Here is a 22,097-nt window from a genome sequence, read left to right as displayed (position 1 = left end):
ATCTGTGGAGTCACCCAGATGCCCCCATCATATGAATCTCGCATATCTCTCGTTATAATCATTTTAGTTTTTGTTAGAGTATGATTGTGTATAGTTTTGTGTTTGTGAATAGTATCTTTTTAACATTTCTTTTATTATGAATTTACGCATATGGACATGCGCCTAATTATGAATGTATAGTGATGAATTTTTTGGACCACTACTCAGGTTAGTCATTAGGACCTAGTTGGCATTCTGAAGCTCCGTATATGCCTCTTCTGCTCACAGCCTGCTTTTTCCTTCCTTCCCTCCGAAAGCCAACAAGTTAAGGAGAAAATAGCTGCTTACAGGGCAGTTGTTCAGTATAGAGAAAATGACAGTTGAGCAAGACAGACTTTTATTCCCTGCCACAGAATTCTGATGAGATGTTTATTGTGTGAGCTTTTGTGTAAGGGACAAAGAACAAGATAATTGCCTGTTTTTAAGAATAGCTTTATGAGACATGCAGATAATATTTTTTGTAAGTCTGTTTCTTATTGAGTCTATCCTTGAATAAGGCAGATATAATAATATTAAATAAAAAGTAGTCTTTCTAAGGTGTGTTTTGTTTAGATATCAAAATAGTAGCCTTGGATTATCCAGTTTGATACAGAAGTTGAAAACCATTGTTCCGGTTTCTTGTAGTTTAATAAGATTATAGAAATTGCTCATAGTACTCTCATATCCCTCAACTACCTTTCAGCATTGCTGATCAAAATTAATGGTTTGTCTTTGTCTTCCACCATCTCTTAGATTTTGATGTCAGATTCTGTCCTTAGGCCTCTTCTCACTGTGTGCTTTGTCTCTAAGCTGTCTGATACTATTGTTTCAGTGCATTTATCCTCATGAAATCCACTTTTATTTCCCAGGCCGGGTTTTCCTGACCTGTGATTCTCTCAAATTAAAATGGATGACCTTTAACTGGGGTCATTTTACATCTGTCTAATAAAAATTTTTAGGAATAAGGAGTCAAAAATTTTTTTTAATGTTTATTTTTGGGAGAGAGAGAGTGTGAGCAAGCATGAGCAGTGGAGGGGCAGAGAGAGAGGGAGACAGAATCTGAAGCAGGCTCCAGGCTCTGAGCTAGCTGTCAGCACAGAGCCGGACGTGGAGCTTGAACCCACTGACTGTGAGATCATGACCTGAACCGAAGTTGGACTCTTAACCACCTGAGCCACCTAGGTGCCTTTAGGAATCAGGAATTTGACCAAAGTCTGACCTAGGGAAATCCTTGCAGAATAGGAAGTACAGAGGGAAAAATCCTATAGAAATTAATGATAATGCTATCAAAGAGGTAATACTCAATTATTTATATTATCAATTTCAATACCTCATCTCTCTGTCTTCTTAATACAAATAAAGTCTTTATATTTGAACCAGTTGAGAAATGATGTTAGTATTATGCTTGAAATGTTAATTCTGAAAACTTTGTCCTTTTCTCCCTGTCTTTACATTTCTGAAGGACTAAATAGAAAGTGCTTGCATTCTTACAGGTATTAAGAGCATTAGGATTAGTTGTGGCTTCATTAATAACTTGGTTGGGGCTCTTCTTTTAGTTCTGTTTCAGTATATAAGTGAATATGTTTCTGAAAAATGTGACTTTAAAATTTCTAATCTTAAGTTAGGGTTTATGTGTTTTCTTAAGGAAATATATTAAAAACTTTTGATTTTGCTTCTAGAAAAACTGATTGCTTATCAACGAGAGTTTCTTGCCTTGAAAGAACGTCTTCGAATAGCTGAACACAGAATCTCACAGCGCTCTTCTGAATTAAATGCCATTGTACAGCAGTTCAGACGTGTCGGAGCAGAAACAAATGGAAGTAAGGATCCATTAAATAAGTTTTCAGGTACAAATGATATTTTTAGTTTCATAAAAATCATGTTTTCAAAGGGTTGTGTGAAATAATTTATTTGAAAGTAGTGTAAAGTAGCTTATCAACCAGCATATATTACTCTTTTCAGAGAGTAACATCGCACAAAGCTTTGTATAGTGGTGAATTATAAAACAATTTGTATTAATTACTAAATTTGATTTTAAGAGAGTAAGATTTAGATTTCGGTTGTATAAATTTCACCAACAACAGCAAAAAAGACCGATCTTTTCAAAAATATATTCCAAACAAAATTAAAATTTAACTTTTTTGCATGTTTATGTTGTGACTTGTATGGACTCAGATGGACTCTGGAGAATCTTTGAGCTGTTTGAAGCAATTAATACTTTTATCTCTGACTTACAAGAAAATAAAATAGTTTCATTATAGTGGGCTGTTTTAGGGATATCTGATCTGTTCCTTCCCTACAGAGTAAGATGAACGTCAGTTGTCTTTTCTCTGTTTCTGTCTTTTTCTTAGTCTAATAATTAAATTGACATATATATATAATCAGTTACCTCAAAATTTATGTAATCTGTCAAGATTAATATAACTTTTCATTTAGCTTCATCTTTTACCATTCATTCTTCTTGCCTTTAGATTCACTACCTAACCTTACTTAAAAAAATTTTTTTTTCATGTTTATTTTTGATAGAAAGAGAGACAGAATGGGAGCAGGAGAGGGGCAGAGAGAGAGGGAGACACAGAATCCGAAGCAGGCTCCAGGCTCTGAGCTGTCAGCATGGGGCTTGAACCCAAGAGCCATGAGATCATGACCTGAATCGAAGTCAGATTCTTAATCAGCTGAGCCACCCACGCACCCCCCTTCCTTACCTTATTTTTGAATATTCATGCTCTGTGCTTCCCCTCCTGATTATGAAATTTGTATTATGGCACAGTAACATTTAAGTGTGGAATGGAGTAGATAATAAAAAGTCACCTATAAGCCTGCTGTCAAGTGATTTCTGTTAACATTTTTTGTTTTATCTAGTCTTTTTTCCATGTAAGCTTATCTTCAAAATTGTGATTGTATGTTATAGCCTGATTTTTACTTTTGAAATTATGCTATTAGCATTTATTGTGTCATTTAATATTCTTTAAAAATACCATTTTTAATGGCCTTTTGTCAGTTAGCCATATACTATAATATATTAAACACTATTTTACTATTAGGCAAGTAAGATTTTTCTGCATTATTTTTTCTCCCCAGTTTATAACTCTGTAATGAACATCTTTGTGTATAACTTGGTCACATTTCTGGTAGCCCTTAAGTTATTTTCATTAGATTGTGACTTCCCTAAAAACAAGGATCTATGTTTTGATGTCTGTTGATTTCCAAACACATGACACAGTGCCTTTGACAAAATAGATAATCACTAAATATTTATTGAGAGCATGAAAGTGAAATTCCTAAAAGGGAAATTATCGAGTGAGTCATAGGACAAAAATGTTTTACGGTTTTTGATGCTGTCCTGAATAGCTGTAACATACATCACATTATCACCAAAATTTAATATTATTATTTGATCTGCTAACTTAATAAGTTGAAATTTGTGTTTTGTAATTTATAATTGTTTCTTATAAAATTAACCATTAGTTCCATTAAACGTTAATATCATAGTCATTTGCATTTTTTGTGAATTTTTAGTTCTTGTCACATTTTTAATGGAGTCTTCATATTGTTTTGCATGAAATCTCTTTTGAGGCTTTAAGTCCTTGCTGCTAACTTCCATACTAAAAAGGTTAAATTACAGTAATAGAGTTGGGATTTTAAAATGTTGCCTACCAGATTGGAGTTTTTATTTCATGTTATATTAAGGGATTCATTTATTCCTCCAAAAAAAACTGGAAAGTGATTTGAAAGTTAGGATCTGTACTGAGCATTCTCAAATTGTTCTGTTTAAATTACTATACTTGAGTTAAAAAAAAAATCTTCCATTTGAAAATTTGGTAAAATAGAATACCTTAAGGAAAGAGAAAATTATGGGTGGTGAATGTGCTTATTCCGCTTTCATAAATGGGGTGGCATGTTTCGAGTGTGCTCTGCAGGGCCTGAGTTCTGAACCATTGCAACAGCAAGTGATGAATGCCCCACATTCTGTTGGTGCTTTGACTGACCTTTTTGGTTTCCTTCGGTGATGCTGTCAGCATCACGACTCTTAGACTCTGTTGCAGAAGTGTCTTTTTCATTTTTAAGGGAGATCTCGTTCACCAAAGTATGAAATCAGGAAAGAAAATTCTTTAGTTCTAGTTCTCATAAATTTAAAATCAGCAACTTCTGTAGTAAGGCAACCCTGTGTGTTAATTGTGCTTTTTTGTTTTAGATAATACCCTAAAGCTATTAAAGGAGTTAACAAGCAAAAAATCTCTTCAAGTGCCAAGTATTTATTATCATTTGCCTCATTTATTGCAAAATGAAAGAAGCCTTCAGCCTGCTCTGCAAATTGGTAATGGAAGAAGAGGAGGTATGTTTCTTTTGTTCCTTACTGTGGTTGTACTGCTGGTCTTAATTGGATCTTGGAATATAACATTGCCCATTAGAAGCCTGGCAGGTCAAAGAAGAAGAATTCCTTCTCTGTGCATATTAACTTAGGACCCCTTTATGTTGAAAGGGGTTGGACATTTTTCTCCATAGATCTGAGTATAGAACTGAAAAGGGTCACGAGAAATCTGGTTTAAGCCCCATCTCCAGGCAGAAAAATGGCTAACCTTTGTAATTTTTCTGTTTTAAAAAGTTTAGAGGTAGAGTGATGACTGAGATGACTTTGTTGTATCGTCTTTCAGCATTAATAGCTCTTCCAGTCTTCTCAAGATTAGTTTTCTTAAGTTTGCCCCTGCTTTTTCTTAGTTGGAAGGCATATATAAACTTTTTTTTTTAATCTTTAATACAATAAGAGAAATACTTTGATTTGCCTTTTTTTTTTTGAGAGAGAGAGTGCGCATGAGAGAGCACGCAAGTGAGCAAGGGGCAGAGAGAGAGAGAGAATCCCATGAGGTGCAGAAGAGCGTGAGGGAGGGAGGGAGAGAGAGAGAAGCAGAGCTCACCTGAAGTGGGGCTCAAGCTCACCTGATGCAGGGCTGGAACTTGCCAACTGTGAGATCATGATCTGCGCCTAAGTCAGATGCTTAACTGATTGAGCCACCCAGTTCAATATATTTTTTTTCTAATATATTGAAAAGGTAGTTCCTGCATATTTTACTCTTTTTGTTAGAACCACCAGAGCTTCTTGAAGTTTCCTTGTGGGCCCTCTTTACCATTTTTTAAATGATTTTAATTCCTTTATTTTGATTTTGTTAATCTTTTCTTTGGAGATTTTAAAATGTAGAAACCATAATATCATTTTAATCCCCTAATAAGTCTTTAACAAATGACAAAACCATTACTTAGTAGATACTGAAATTCATCTTTGTAATAATGTTTTTGAAAAGCTGTTTTGATCTGCTTTTGATTCAATAGGATTCTTAGGTATTTTGTTTTGTGTGTGTGTTGCATTTTCCCATATTATTTGATCTATCAGCATATGCTTTTATATTTGTCTTTTTTAAAATTCTATCTTTCTACTTTATGAATCATTTAAAATCTTTTTAAGGAAGTGAGAATTTTTAAAATATTATGTTAAGACTAACTCATTTTTCCATTACCTTATTGATTCAGTAAATATCCAGCAGGTGCTGGATGTACAAAGACTAACAAGATGTGTCATGTACTTTATTTTCTTTAGAACACTGATCGTTAATTATTTCTGCAGTTGATAATCGGTCTCTCCCTTGAATAATCACTATTTGGGTCAGATGTCCCAGCCATTTAGTACATTTGTTGGTTTAGATGATAATCTTCATTAATAAGAATATCAAATGAAAAGAAAGTGTGAATATTTTTAAAGTCATTTAAAACTTTAGAGCCTCTACATTGGTTCAAGGACAGGCACCTGTGTGGCTCAGTCGGTTATTAAGCATCTGACTTCGACTCAAGTCATAATCTTGAGGCTTGTGAGTTCAAGCCCTGTGTCAGGCTCTATGCTGACAGCTCACAGCCTGGAGCCTGCTTCACATTCCGTGTCTCACTCTCTCTCTGCCCCTCCCCTGCTGTCTCTCTCTCAAAAGTAAATAAACTTTAAAAAAAAAAAAAAAAGAACCTCTAAAAAGTTCTGCAGTAGCTCGTTATTATTTCGTGAATATAACATTCTCTCTTATCCTTTTGAAGATGATTATTCCATCCCATTTGTTCGTGACTTTGTCATAAATATAATGAAATCTTGGTTTACCAGCTTTCTACTAGGTAACATTCTTACTAAGCTGGCACTATTTTTGAGAGGTAGAAAACAGCAGAAAACTTGAAGAAAAAAAAAGGCAAGAAAACCCTCAGATTTACCTTCCTGAATCCTTGGGCAATGGTTTTTAACATTTTTAGAGTCACAGAATCCTTTGGATGTCCTAGGAAAGCTATATACCTTCTACTTAGAAAAATGCACATAAAAAAGTAATTTTGTATGTGATTTCTGGAATTTTGTAGAACTCCAAAAACTTTTTGAGGGCTTTATATTAAGAACTCTTGTTTTTTAGATAAAGGAAAAACTGCTTCTTGCTACAAGTTCTGTTCTTCATTGGTCAGGCTGATTAATGAGCAGCACTCAGACCAGCACCTAAGTGCTCCAGGGAGACTAGTGCTCCAGGCAGCTATGGACTGTCTGAAGAGGAGCTGGAATTCCTATGTGAACAAAAAAACTGCCAGCCCACCCTACCCACACTGCATCTAGATCCTCCCACAAAATTTGCAGAGGAGGCTGCAATAAATAGATAACAGTGTGTGCAGATGGGTAAAGGGGCATATTGTACAACCAGCGTTACAAAATATTTAAGGAAACCCACATCGTGAATGACTTAATACTCAAAGGAAATTGAATTTGCAGAGCAAGCCCAATATAATTTAGAAATTAAACAATTATTTTCAAGGGATGAGAGGCCAGTTCATAACTGACTATTGTAAAAGGATCAGTTGGAAATCTCTGTGTTCTGATTTCATTGATTATACTTAAAATTTACATATAAATGGACTAATAAGCAGAGTAGATACAGCTGAAGATCAGATTAGCGGTCTGAAAGATTGAGTAATGTAGTTCTTCTAGAATGCTGCATAAATGGCACAAAGAATTTGAGTAGACAAAAGTTCTAATAAACCATCTAATAGAAATTTCAGAAGTAGGGAATGAAGGGAGTAAAGACAGCAAGTAATCAAATATGTAATAGAAGAAAAATTTTTTTGAGTTGAAGAAACTCACAGCTCTTCAGATTTAGGGCCCATTTAGTGCTGAGAAAGATGCCTGAGAAAAGACCCTCCATAGGTTACCTACCAAAATGGCATTACTGACGGGTAGAGGACAGCAGGTAAAAAAATCCATGAGCACCTGCTGTGTGCCAGGTACTTTGCCAGGTACTTAGATACACAAAATTAGATGGAGTTCCTAGTGTTGTGGAGCTTCAGTCTAAGTAAAGGAGAATGCATGAGTCTAATAATCAATTATATAAATAATTATACAGTTACAACTTTAATTGGTGATATAAAGGATACCTTGAGAATGTCTAAAAGAGGGATTTGCCTTAATTAAGGATTTCAGGGAAGTCTTAAAAATGCATTTGACCTGACAGCAGTGAAATATGTCATTCACTGATGAAGATGGGTATCTTGGTTGCTTAATTCTGCTGTAAAAATTACCACAAACCCAGTGACTTAAAACAACGTAAATTTATTATCTTACAGTTTTGGCCAGAAGTCCTAAAATTGGTGTGTTGACTAGCGTGTGTTCCTTCTGATGCTTTAGGGGACAGTTGACCTCCTTTCCTTTTCCAGCTTCTAGAGGCTGACTACCTTCATTAGTGCCCCTGTATCTGCAGATTTCTCTGTGACTCTGACCTCTTGCTTACATTGTCACATCTACTTCTCTCACAGACTTTCCTACCTTCTCTCATAAGGACTCTTGTGAATTCATTAGTTTCATCTGGGTAACCCAAAATAATCTTCCAGTCTCAAAATCCTTAATCATGTCCACAAAGTCCCTTTTGCCACGTTAGGTAATATATTCACAAATTCTAGGAATTAGCACTTGGACATGGTGGGGGGCATTATTATGGCTACCATATGGGAGAAAAAAGTATTCCAGAAAAGGAGAAGAGCATCAGAAAAGGCCTGTGATGGAAAGGAGCATGTGTGGAATGTTTTAGAAAATGAAAGGAGGTCACTATAGATGAAGTATAGAGTGAGGGGAAGGATGGAATGAGGCTGGAGATGCATTGGAGCCAGACAACGCAGGAGCTTGCTGACCTTTTATTGGATTTGGCTTTTATCTTACCCAAGAACAGAAAGAACCCCCTGCGCTCCAGTGGCTCAGTTGGTTAAGCATCCAACTCTTGATTTTGGCTCAGGTCATGATCTCACCATTAGTGAGTTTGAGCCCCACAATGGGCTCTGCGCTGACAGTGCGAATGGAGTCTGCTTGGGATTCTCTCTCCTTCTCTCTCTTCATTTATGCTTGTGTTCTCATTCTCTCTCTCAAAATAAATAAACTTAAAAAATAAAAGTTAAGCCCCTGAAGGGTCTTAACCAGGCCTTACTTAGGATAACTTTATAAGATTTAAATTTTGCAGGGGCGCCTGGGTGGCTTAGTTGGTTAAGCGTCCGACTTTCACTTAGGTCATGCTCTTGCAGTTCATGGGTTCGAGCCCCGCGTTGGGCTCTGTGCTGACTGCCAGCTCAGAGCCTGGAGCCTGTTTTGGTCTGTGACTCCCTCTCTCTCTCTGACCCTCCCCTGCTCACACTCTCTCTCTCTCTCTCTCCTAGAAATAAATAAAACATAAAAAAAAAAAAAAAAAGATTTAAATTTTGCAAGGGCACCTAGGTGGCCAGTCATTTGAGTGTTGCCTTCTTAATTTTGGCTCCGGTCATGATCCCAGGGTTGTAGGATTAAACCCTGTGTCAGGCTTCACACTGAGTGTGGAGCCTGCTTGGGATCTGTTTCTCTCTCTCTCTCTCTCTCTCTCTCTCTCTGTCTCTCTCTCTCTCTCCCCCCCTCTCTCCCTCTCTCCCTCTCTCTCTCCCTATCTTCCTCTCCCCCCTCCCCTCCTCCTCCCTCTACCCCTCCCCCACTCGTGTGTGTGCGCGCACGCGCGCGCGCTCTCTCAAATTAAAAAAAAATTAAATTTTGCAGAGACCACATTTACTGCAGTGGAAAGAGTGACTGAGTTTGTAGAAAGGAGAGTAGATTTGAAAGGCCCCAATAAAAGGCTATCATACTGATCCCCTTGAGAAAGGATAGGTGTGGACTAGGTAATAGTGATAATAGTGGAGATGGAAACAAGAAGATGGATGGAGTTGTTTTAAATGTATGGGGACATAATGGCAGGACATAGTGATGAATTGCTTTTGTGGACTGAGGTAGAGGATGTGGTCAAGGATGAAGTTTTAGGTTTCTAGATCATGTAGCTGGGTGGATGGTGGTTGTTCTTCACTGAGATAGGGAACAATAGAAAATATGTTGCAGGACTGGTTTTTTAGAAGATCATAACTTAAATCTGGATATGTCAAGTCAGGAGGTGATTGTGGAGAACAGTCAGTTGGATATTTAGATAGGGGACTCCAGACCTAACTCAGGTTTAATTTTATGGCTAATCATTTGAGAATAACTGATTGAAGATATGGGGATGGATAGGGCCTAAGACTGAGCCTTGAAGGTTTTTCACAATTAATTTGCAGGAAAGAGAAAGATAAGGCCAAGAAAGATGGAGAAGGTACAATTAGGCAGTAAAGATAAAGTATATTGTCATGGAATATAGGGAATGGAATGAGAAATAAATGACTAAAATCAAAACCTAAGGAAACATGATAGGCTAAAAATATTTGACTAGCAACCAATATTTTAAAAGGAGATTAATTTAGTTATAATAGAAGGTAGACTGGTGATTAAAGATGGGGGATCCCAAATTAAGATTTTTGCTAAATTTTTCTTGATTTTAAAGATTTTTTAAAAGTGTACTTATTTATTTTGGGGGGGCGGTGGGACAGGGGCAGAGAGAAAGGGTGAGAGAGGATCCCAAGAAGGCTCCACACTGTCAGTGCATAGCTCAGTGTGGGGTTTGATTTCATGAATGTGAGATCATGACCTGAGCCGAAGTCAGATTCTTAACTGACTGAGCCACCCAGGCACCCCAGAATTTTTCTTGTTTTTAAAGTAAGTAAGTACTAGAACTTGAAAACTTATCAGGAAAGTTGGAGAAAACCAAAATAACAGTTGATAGCTCTGTCCTATTTTATGACTGTATTTTAGATTGTCTAGTACATAATAGATGTAATAGGATGCATCACAGTTGAATAGGAAATAATGGATAGTTAATAAGTGGAACAAAGCATTTAGTCCAACCTTTTGGCTCATTTCTCTTGCGTTCCTTGGTCAGCCTTGCTCCTCTCTAAAAGGATGATACAGCCATTTTGTTCACATTGCTGATGTATTTATTCTGAACTCTCCTGCCTTAGAATACATACATTTTCTAGATTATAAACCATAGAAGTATACTGTGGACTAGAAGAACAAGTGGAGCAGAAAGGGCAATCTTACCTTGGTCTTGAAGGCAGGACAAAAATTTTTTGTGGTAATTTTGTGAATTACCACAAACCTGGATACTCTTGATTTTGTAGGTTTAGCTGGAATTAGTATTTTATTTTTTTTCCTAAAATTTTTTAAAGTTTATTTTGAGAGAGAGAGAGAGAGAGAGAGAGAGAGAGAGAGAATCCCATGTAGGCTCCATTCTGTCAGCCTTTATGTGGGGCTCGAACCCACGAACTGTAAGATCATGACCCAAGCCAGAATCAAGAGTCACATGTTTAACCGACTGAACCACACAGGTGCCCCTAGTATATTTTTTCATTATTAATGCTTTTGGAGATTTTGAGTGCCTTGGTTTAAACTAAAGAATTTACATTTCAGATCTCGAACAGTATATTTGGGGAGAAATAGTTTCTTCTCTACACATGCCTTTTAAACTTAAAACAGAAGCAAAACAACTCAAGACCATGGTAGGGATAGAGTTTGTATTATTATTTTATGTCATTTTTGTTTGCACGCTCTGGGGCAGTATGTATTTTGCTTTTTCCATAAGCAGTCTTTGAACTCTGTATGAGCTAACATTTCTTTGGAATGCTTCACATGATAGTTGTTACATTTTTAGTCTATATTCTAAACATTTAAAATATTTAACTTAAATTCTGAGGTAAAGTTGACCTTAGAACCATGTGAAGGTAGAGGCACTGACCACCCCCTCATGCCCTACACAGTCAAAAATCCATGTATAATTTTGACTCCCCAAAAACTTAGCTACTAGTGGCCTGTTGACCATTAAGCATTACCAATAGCATAAACTGTTGCTGAACACGTATTTTTTGTTATGTGTATTACATAATGTATTCTTACCATAAAGTAAGCTAGAGGAAAAAAAATGTTAAGAATATCATAAAGAAGAGAAAATACATTTATAGTACTGTACTGTATTTACTGAGAAAAGTCCTCTTATAAGTGCACCTGCACAGTTCAAACCCATGTTCAAGAGTCAACTGTATATGGGAGTCTGCTTCTAGGGTAACTCATCCTGCCTGTAGGAATCTCAGAATAAAACAGAAATCTTGATTTGGAGCCCTTTCCTCCTTAGATGTGTTGTTCTCATCCATTTAGTCACGTCACACTTTGTTGTTCCTCCTTATATTCTCCAGTCTTAAGCCCCATTGCTGAGTGTCTCTAAAACATCTCCCAAATCCGTCCACTCTTTTTAAGCACCCTATTTTAGATTATCTAACTTCTTTTTTTAAGAAGTTTTTTTGGGGGCACCTGGGTGGCTGAGTTGGTAAGCGTCTGACTGGCTCAGGTCATGATCTCACAGATAGTGAGTTTGAGCCCCACATCAGGCTGTCTGCTGTCAGCACAGAGCCTACTTCAGATCCTCTCTCTCTGCCCTTCCCCTGCTTGCATGTTCTTGATCTCTCTTTCTCTCAAAAATAAATAGACATTTAAAAAATAGTAAACAAATAAAATAAAATACTTAAAAAAATAAAAGTTTTATTTATTTAGAGTAAGAGCGAGTGCATGCGAGCAAGCTGGGGAGGGGCAGAGAGAGGGAGAAAGAGTATTTAGCAGGCTCTGCACTGACAGGCGCAGAGTCAAACACAGGGCTAGATCTCATGAACCATGAGATTATGACCTGAGCCAAGATCAAGAGTTGGATGCTTAACCGACTGAGCCACCCTGGTTCCCTGCAGACCACCTAACTTCTAACTGATCTCCCCAAAATGCTTGTATGCTGAATACCTTTGTATCTGTTTGCTGCAAAATTTGGTAGTCTTTTAAAATTAAAAATTGGATAATGTCACTCCCTTACAACTTTACAGTGGCCTTCTCTTATGCTCACTTAAGTCAGAGTGGCTAAAATGAGCAAATCAGAGAACTCTAGATGCTGGCGAGGATGTGGAGACACGGGCACCCTCCTGCACTGTTGGTGGGAATGTAAACTGGTACAGCCCCTCTGGAAAACAGTGTGGAGGTTCCTCAGGAAACTAACACTAGAACTCCCCTAGGACCCAGCAGTAGCACTGCTAGGACTTTACCCAAGGGATACAGAAATGCTGAGGCATAGGAGCACATGGACCCCAATGTTCATAGCAGCACTCTCCACAATAGCTAAAACATGGAAAGAGCCTAAGTGTCCATCAACAGATGAATGGATCAAGAAGATGTGGTTTATCTATACCATGGAATACTACATGGCAATGAGAAACAATGAAATCTGGCCATGTGTAGCAACATGGATGGACCTTGAGGGTGTTATGCTGAGCGAAATAAGTCAGGCAGAGAAGGACAAATATCATATGTTTGCACGTATAGGAGGATTAGGAGGAACTTGACGGAGGAACAAGGGGGAGAAGAAGGGCGGAAATGGTGGGGGAAAGGGAGAGAGGCAAACCATGAGAGACTCTTGAATGCTGACAAAAACTGAGGACTGATGGATGTGGGGGGGAGGGGGGATGGGCATGGAGGAGGACACTTGTGGGGATGAGCACTGAGTGTTATGTGGAAACTAATTTGATGCTTTAGATACATTCTGTTTCATTTCTTCCCTATGTTAAGATCATGCTTTCTTTTGGGCCTTGCTGTTTCTTCTTCTGGAGTCTTCTTCCTCTGCTCTTTCTCGTCATTATCAGTTAAGTTGATATAAGAGAGGCCTTCCATTATCTCACTATAGAGGTACCTGTCTCTTCCCCTGTTCCCTACCTACTCTTTTTAATATTGCCATATTTTAATTTGTATGGTACATATCACCCTCTAAGGTTATATTATTTATCTTTTCCCCTCTTCTAGAATGTAAATTACCTGAGGGTAGGGACCTCATCATTGTCATTCACTATTATCCCTATCGCCTAAAATAATGTCTTGCGTTTGATAGGTGTTCAGTAAGTGTGTTTGGTACAAATAGGGCAGATCTCTTTTTTAAATAGTTTTATTTAATTAGTTTAATTTTAAAATTCAAGTATAAATTCCAGGTGTACAATATAAAGATTCAGTGAATCTCTACATTACCCAATGTGCATCATAGGTTTACTCTTAATCCCCTTTATCTGTCTTACTCATCCCCTCACCCACCTCCCATTTAGCAACCACAAGCTTACTCTGAATTTAAGAGTCCTTTTTTTGGTCTCTTTGTTTTGTTTCTTAAATTCCACATGTGAGTGAAATTATATGCTATTTGTCACTCTCTGACTTATTTCACTTACCATTAACCTTTTAGGTACTTCCATGTTGTTGCAAATGGCAAGATCTCCTTCTTTTTTTTATGGCTGAGTAATATTCCACTGTATGTATACACCACATCTTTATCCATTCATTTGCGGATAGAAACTTAGGTTGTCTCCATATCTTGGCTACTGTAAATAATGCTGCAGTAAACATAAGGGTGCATATATCTTTTTGAATTAGTGTTTTCCTTTTCTTTGAGTACCCAGTAGTGGAATTACCAGATCATATGGTAGTTTTATTTTTAATTTTTTGAGAAACCTCCATACTGTTTTCTACCAACAGTGCTTGCATTTCCACCAACAGTGCATGAGGGTTTGTCTTTCTATACATCCTTGCCAACACTTGTTATTTTTTTGTCTTTCTGATTTTAGCCATTCTGACAAGTATTAAGTGATACTTCATTGTGGTTTTGATTTGCATTTCCCTGATGATGAATGATGTTGAACATCTTTTCATGTGTCTTGGACATCTTTATGTCCTCTTGGGAATAATATCTTGTCAGGTCCTCTGCCCACTTTTAAATTGGATTATTTGTGGGGTTTTTTGGTGTTGAGTTGTTGAAGTTTTTTATATATTTTGGGTTATGAACCACTTTTTGGAATACATTTGCAAATATATCTTCTCCCATACACTGCATTATCTTTTTATTTTGTTGATTGTTTCCTTTGCTGCACAAAAGCTTTTTATTTTTTGTTTAGTCCCAATAGTTTATTTTTGCTTTTGTTTCCCTTGCCTGAGGAGGCAGACCCATAAAAATGTTAAGACCAGTGTCCAAGAGTTTACTACTGCCTGTTTTTTATTTTAGGAGTTTTATAGTTTCATGTCTCACAGTTCAGTTCTTTAATCCACTTTGAGTTTATTTTTGTATATGGTGTAAGAAAGTGGTCCAGTTTCATTCTTTTGCATATAGCTGCCCAGTTTTCCCAACACTATTTATTGAAGAGACTCTCTTTTTCTCATTGTATATTCTGTTTTTTTTTTTTAAATTAAAAAATTGTTTTAATTTTAGGGAGAGAGAGAGCAAGAGAAGAGGAGAGAGATAGGGAGGGAGGGAGAGAAAGAGAGAGAGAGAGAGAAGATTAGAGTCCTTGCTCAGTAGTGGGCCCGACAGTGGGCTGGATCCCATGATCCTGGGATCATGACCTGAGCTTGAAATTAAGATTTGGATGCTTAACTGAGCCACCCAGGCACCACTCCTATTGTATATTGCCTCGTTTGTCATAGATTAATTGACCGTATAAGTGTGGGTTTATTTCTGGGTTCTCTATTCAGTTCCATTGATCTTTGTGTCAATTTTTGTGCCAGTACCCACCCTGTTCTGATAAGTATAGCTTTGTAGTATATCTTGAAATCTGGGATTGCGATACCTCCAGTTTTGTTCTTTCTCAAGATTCTTTTGCCTATTTGGGGTCTTTCATGGTTCCATACATATTTTAGAATTCTTTGTTTTAGTTCTGTAAATGCAATTTTTAGTTTGATACAAATTGCATTGACTCTGTAGATTGCTTTGGGTAGTATAAACATTTTAGCAAGGTGGATTCTTCTAATTCATGAGCATGAAATATGTTTCCATTTTTGTCATCTTCGGTTCCTTTCATAATTGTTTTTTAGTTTTCAGAGTACAATGTTTCACCTCTTTGTTAAGCATATTCCTGGGTAATTTATTCTTTTTGGTACAATTGTAAATGGGATTGTTTTCTTAATTTCTTTCATTTTTAAATTTTATTTTTTTAATTAATTAATTTTAGAGTGGGCACAGCAGAAGAGAGGAGGAGAGAGAGAGAGAGAGAGAGAGAGAGAATCTCAAGCAGGCTGTGGAGCCTGGGCTCAGCATGGAGCCTGACATGGGGCTTGATCCTACAACCCTAGAATCATGACCTGAGCTGAAATTAAGAGTCAAGACACTCAACTGACTGAGCTACCCAGGCGACCTCTAATTTCTTTTTCTGCTGTCTCATTATTAGTATATAGAAATACAACTGATTTCCTTATATTTTGTATCCTGTGACTTTAGCAAATTCATTTAACAATTCTAGTGGTTTTTTTGGTTGAGTCTTTAGAGTTTTCTATATATATAGTATGTCATCTGCACATAGTGAAAGTTTTCCTTCTTCTTACCAGTTTGGATGCCTTTTATGTCTGATTGCTGCAGCTAAGACTTCCAATACTCAGTTGAGTAACAGTGGTGAGAGTTGACATCCTTGTCTCATTCCTGATTTTAAAGGAATATCTTTCAGTGTTTCACCAATGGGTGTGATGCTCACTGGATTTTTCATATATGGTATTTATTATGTTGTGGTATGTTCCGTCTAAACCCACTTTGTTGAGGTTTTTTTTTTTTTTTAATGTTTATTTTTGAGAGAGAGACAGAGTATGAATGGGGGAGGAGCAGAGAGCGAGAAAGACACAGAACTCAAAGTGGGCTCCAGACTCTGCACTGTCAGCACAGAGCTAGACACGGGGCTTGAATTCATGGACCACGAGATCATGACCTGAGCCAAAGTTGGATGCTTAACAGCTGAATCACCCAGAAGCCCATGTGCTGAATTTTTATCATAACAACAGATACTGGATTTTGTCAAATGCTTTTTCTTCATCTATTGAGATAATTATATGGTTTTTATCTTTTGTTAATATGATGTATCATGTTGATAGATTTATGAATATTTTGAACCACCTTTGCATCCCTGGGATAAATTCCACATGATTGTGGTGAATGATTTTATTTTATTTTTTTATTTCTGAGAGAGAGAGAGACCGTGTGATCAGGGGAGGGTAAGAGAGAGAGGGAGATGCAGAATCTGAAACAGGTTCCAGGCTCTGAGCTAGTTGTCAGCGCAGAGCCCAACGCGGGGCTCGAACCCATGAACCATGAGATCATGACCTGAGCCGAAGTCGGACGCTTAACCAACTGAGCCACCCAGGTGCCCCGGTGAATGATATTTTTATTGTATTGTTAGATTCAGTTTGCTGATACTTTGTTGAGGATTTTTGCATTTATGTTCATCAGAGATAGTGGCCTTTAGTTCTTTATCTGGTTTTGGTATACAGTAATGCTGGACTCATAGTAGAATGAGTTTAAAAGCTTTCTTTCCTCAGCCTAAGTGTCCATCAACAGATGAATGGATCAAGAAGATGTGGTTTATCTATACCATGGAATACTACATGGCAATGAGAAACAATGAAATCTGGCCATGTGTAGCAACATGGATGGACCTTGAGGGTGTTATGCTGAGCGAAATAAGTCAGGCAGAGAAGGACAAATATCATATGTTTGCACGTATAGGAGGATTAGGAGGAACTTGATGGAGGAACAAGGGGGAGAAGAAGGGCGGAAATGGTGGGGGAAAGGGAGAGAGGCAAACCATGAGAGACTCTTGAATGCTGACAAAAACTGAGGACTGATGGATGTGGGGGGGAGGGGGGATGGGCATGGAGGAGGACACAGGACACTTGTGGAGATGAGCACTGAGTGTTATGTGGAAACTAATTTGACAATAAACTATTTGTAAAAAAAAAAAAAAAAAAAAAAAAGAAAGAGAAACGGCTAAACAATAAAAAATAATTTTAAAATAAAACTAGCATTATTAAACACCTAAAAAAAAATAAAAGCTTTCTTTCCTCTTCTATTTTTATGGAATAAATTGAGAAAAATAGTTAACTTTTCTTTAAATATTTGCTAGAATTCACCTGTAAAGCCATCTGGTCCTGGATTCATGTGTTTTGGGGAGGTTTTTTTTTTTTTAATCATGGATTCAGTTGTATTGCTAGTAATCAGTATGTTCAAATTTTCTATTTCTTCCTAATTCAGTTTTGTAAAGAATTTATCCATTTCTCCTAGCTTGTCTAATTTGTTGGCATATAATTTTTTATAATACTCTCTTATAAACCTTTTTATTTCTATGATATTGGTTGTTATTTCTCCTTCTTTGTTTCTAGTTTTATTTATTGGAGTCTCTCTCTTTCTCGTGATGAGTCTGACTAAAGGTGAATTAATTTTCTTGATCTTTTCAAAGAACCAGCTCCAGATCCAGATGGTTTCATTGATCTGCCCTATTGTTTTTAAAGTCTCTAATTTATTTCTGGTCTAATCTTTATTATTTCCTTTCTTCTACTGGCATTGGCCTTGTTTGTTCTTCTTTTTCTGGCTCCTTTAAGTGTTAGGTTAGGTTAGGTTGTTTACTTGCGATTTTTCTTGTTTCTTGAGGTAGTCTTATGTTGCTGTAAGCTTTTCTTTTGGAACAGCTTTTGCTGCTTCCCCAAAGATTTTGGACTTGTGTTTTCATCTTCATGTTCTCCATTGACATATGGAGAACTTTTTTTTTTTTTATGTTTTTTTAAATTTATTTCTAGGAGAGAGAGAGGCAGCGTGAGCAGGGGAGGGTCAGAGAAAGAGGGAGTCACAGACTGAAACAGGCTCCAGGCTCTGAGCTGGCACTCAGCACAGAGCCTGATGCGGGGCTCGAACCCATGAACCGCGAGATCATGACCCAAGCGAAAGTCAGACGCTTAACCGACTAAGCCACCCAGGCGCCCCTGGAGAACTTTTTTTTTTAATTTGCTCTTTGATTTCTTGGTTGACTCAGTCTTAGTAGCTTGTTACTTATCCTCTTTTTTATTGTAATCGATTTCTAGTTTCAAACTATTGTGGTTAGAAAAGATGGGTGACATGATTTCAGTCTTTTTGAATTTACTGAGACTTGTTTTATGGTCTATACATATAATATATTATGGAGAATGTTCCATAGCCCCCCCTTGATAAGTATGTGTAATCGTCTGTTTTTGGACTGAATGTTCTGAATATACCTAATACGTCATTCAAAGCCACTCTTTCTTTGTTGATTTTCCACCTGGATGATTTATCCATTACTGTAATTGGGGTGTCCCTTACTATTATTATAGTACTGTCAATTTCTTCCTTTCTGTTAATAGTTGTTTTATGTATTTAGGTGTTCTCATGTTGGATGCATAAATATTTATAATTGTTATATCCTGTTGGATTGTTCCCTATATCATTATGTAATGTTCTTTGTCTCTGTTTTACAGTCTGTTTTGTCTAACTTAAATATGACTTTCCCAGTTTTGTTTTCACTTCCATTTTGTGTACTAAATGTTTTTACATCCCTTCACTGTCAATCTGTGTGTGTCTTTAAGTTGAAATTAGGCTCTTGTAGGCAGCATATAGATGGGTCTTGCTTTTTTATCTGCTCAGTCACCTTATGTGTTTTGATTGGAGTATTTAGTCGTTTTATATTAAAAGTAGTTATTGAGGGGCGCCTGAGTGGTTCAGTCGGTTAAGCAGCCGACTTCAGCTCAGGTCGTGATCTCACAGTTTGTGAGTTCGAGCCTCACATCCGGCTCTGTGCTGACAGCCCAGACAGAGCCTGGAGTCTGCTTCAGATTCTGTGTCTCCTCTTCTCTCTGCCTCTCCCTTGCTCATGCTCTGGTCTCTCTGTCTCTCAAAAGTAAATAAATATTAAAAAAAAATAAAGTAGTTATTGATAGGTTTATACTTACTGCCATTTTGTTACTTGTTTTCTGGTTGTTTTGCAGTTCAGGTTTTTTCTTGTCTTGTTCTTTCCTCTGTGATTTGATGGATTTCTTCAGAGTTATGCTTGGATTCCTTTTTCTCGTGTGTGTGTGTGTCTATTACAGGTTTTTTATTTGTTACCATTAGGTTCATTTAGAACATCTTATGTGGATAGCAGTGTATATTAAATTGATGGTTACTTAAGTTTTTGAATCCATTTTAAAAGCACTGAATGCTTTTATTCTATTACTCTCTTGACTGATTTTTATAGTTATAATTAGTTTTACTGCTTTTGTGCTTTAACCTTCAAACTGATTTTATTAGTGATTAGTACTTTTATTATATCTTTGTATTTATCTGATTTTTTTCCCTTTCATAATTTTCTTACACTTTATGCTCTTTTCTTTCTCAAAGAATTACCTTTAACATTTTTTTTTTGTAAGGCAGGTTTAGTGGTGATGAACTCCTTTAACTTTTGTTTATCTGGGAAACTCATTATGTCTTTTTCTGTTCTGAATGATTGCGTTGCTGAATAGAGATTTCTGGATTGCATATTTTATCCTTTCAGGATTTTGAATATATCATTCCACTCCCTTCTGTCTTGAGGAGTTTCTGTTTTAAAATCAACTGATAGACTTATGTAGTTTCCCTTATATATATTGGTTTTCTCTTGCTCCTTTTAAAATTCTCTATCACTCCTTTTTGTCATTTTAATTATAATGTGTCTTGGTGTGGAACTCCTTGTGTAAATTTTGTTGGGGGCTCTCTGCCTCCTGGGTCTGGATGTCTGATTCCTTCCCTAGATTAGGGACATTTTGAGTGATTATTTCTTCAAATACGTTTTCTGTCACCTTCTCTCTCCTTCTGGGATCCCTATAATGTGAATGTTGCTACATTTGATGATATTCTTGAGTTCCCTAAACCTATTCTCATTTTTTTATTATTCTTATTCTTTTTGCTATTCAGCTTGGATATTTTCCATTACTTTCTCTTCCAGATCACTGCTTGATTGTTCTGCCTTCTTAATTATGCTATGGATTTGTTCTAGTGTATTTTGTATTTCATTTATTGAATTTTTCATCTCTGGTTCTTTTATATACTTTCTCTTTGTTGAAGGTCTTACTGAGATCCTCCACTCTTTACTCAAGTTCAGTGAGTATCTTTATGACCATTAATTTGAAATTTTTTTTAATGTTTATTTTTGAGAGAGACAGAGTGTGAGTGGGGGAGGGACAGAGAGAGAGGGAGACACAGAATCCAGAGCAGGCTCCAGGCTCTGAGCTGTCAGCACAGAGCCTGACCTGGGGCTTGAACTCATGAACGGTGAGACCATGACCTGACCTGAAGTCAGACGCTTAACTAACTGAGCCACCCAGGCACCCCTAATTTGAATTCTTTATCAGGCATTTGCCTATTTCCATTTCATTTAGCTCTCTTGTTGTGATTTTGACCTGTTTTTTCATTTGGGCCATATTGCTCTGTCTCTTCATTTTGTCTAACTTTGTGTTTGTTTCTGTGTATTAGGGAAATCAGCTACATCTTCCTGCTCTTGAAAGTAGTGGCCTTATGAAGAAGAGGTCCTGTGGTGCCTTGGAGCATGATAACCTCTGTTTGCCGGAACCAGGCACTTCAGAGGTATCTCCCGTGTGGCTGTGTAGGCCCTACTGTGTGACTGAGCTGCATTTGCCTTCAGTCCATTTGGCTGCAAAGGCCCACTTTACCTGTTGTGATATTCTGGGCAGGGTTTGGTGTCTGTGCTCTTAGGGGGCTTTTGTAGTAGGTCAGTGGTCAGACCAGGTGCCTGCCCTTAAGTCCATGTGCTGGAACTGCAGTTGCAGTGAACTGCAGGGCACTATCTCTGTACTGCCAGCTATAAGGTTTGCTGCTGGGGTGGTGGGAACATTGGTTTGTGTGGTTATAATCCCCTCTCTCCAGGACAGAAATCATTTTGAAGTGGCACTGGTCCCAGCTGGGGTTGCTTGCAAGGTGCATTGGGGCAGAAGCGGCTTTGGAGGGGTGCCTGCTAAGTGGGGTGGGTCGGATGGGGTGCCCGAAGGGGAATGCAGACGTGAGGCACTTGGCGCTAGCAAGGTAAGTGGAGCGTGTTTGTGCTGGTTCCTGCAAGTGTCTGCTATGTAGGCAGGGGAAGTGGGCGAGGCAGGGGTAAAAGAATGGCACTTGCTAGCACTTCTGTTCTGGGAGAAGTCTCCTAAAGATTCCTGCCCCTGCAGTGCAAAATCTGAGATACCCCAGGCACTTTGCAAACTGCTGCTTCCTTGCAGTGTCTCTGCAAAGTTATTTGTTATGCTGGCTCTTGAAGGGTTGGGGACTCAGCTTCCTATTGATCTCCAGCTCTACTGGAGCTAAACCACCTGGTTTTAAGGTACCTGAAGTTAAGGTCTGCTGCTTATAAAAACTCTGGAAGTTAAGCCCTACTGGTCTTCAAAGCCAAATGTTATGGGCACTCGTCTCTCCAGTGTGGGGTCACCATGCCTGTGGTGCATGGTGTGGTCCTCCTCTGCTTTTCAGTGTCGTCTTCTCTGTGATTAACTGGAAAGTCTGTTCTGCCAGGCTTTGAGTCCTTTTCAGTGTTGGTTGCATTGATGTAGCTTCATTTCAGTGTGTCCATGAGCTCAGGATCTTCCTGCTCTGCCATCTTGCCAGAAGTCCCAATATTATCGTTCTCTGAGTTCCTGGAAGCCCTTCATCTCAAAATGGAAGAGAAGAATGTGGCGTGGATCTTTGGGGATATCTTTTAAACCATTTGGATCTGAGTATTCTTTTTGGGGGGGCGTTGTTATTTCTTTTTAAATTCTAATTCCAATATAGTTAATATATAATATTAGTTTC

General features: G+C 37.7%; 1 protein-coding gene across 3 annotated transcripts in view; it reads left to right on the top strand.

Moving 5' to 3' along the window:
- Positions 1–22,097, top strand: part of MGAT4A (alpha-1,3-mannosyl-glycoprotein 4-beta-N-acetylglucosaminyltransferase A) — a 122,979-nt gene that overhangs the window by 40,563 nt on the left and 60,319 nt on the right. For 2 of the 3 annotated variants that reach the window (XM_039232413.1, XM_039232412.1), the window contains exons 3-4: positions 1,698–1,865; positions 4,214–4,354. In XM_039232413.1, coding sequence (XP_039088344.1) covers positions 1,698–1,865; positions 4,214–4,354 — 309 coding nt within the window. The remainder of the gene's footprint in view (positions 1–1,697; positions 1,866–4,213; positions 4,355–22,097) is intronic. The other variant, XM_039232414.1, reaches the window with a different exon arrangement.

This window comes from Hyaena hyaena, unplaced genomic scaffold (genome assembly GCF_003009895.1).
Source record: "Hyaena hyaena isolate Hyena2069 unplaced genomic scaffold, ASM300989v1 scaffold_64, whole genome shotgun sequence".
Lineage (NCBI taxonomy): Eukaryota > Metazoa > Chordata > Mammalia > Carnivora > Hyaenidae > Hyaena > Hyaena hyaena.
The sequence above is the reverse complement of the archived record's forward strand: the minus strand, read 5'-3'. Positions and strand labels throughout refer to the sequence as shown.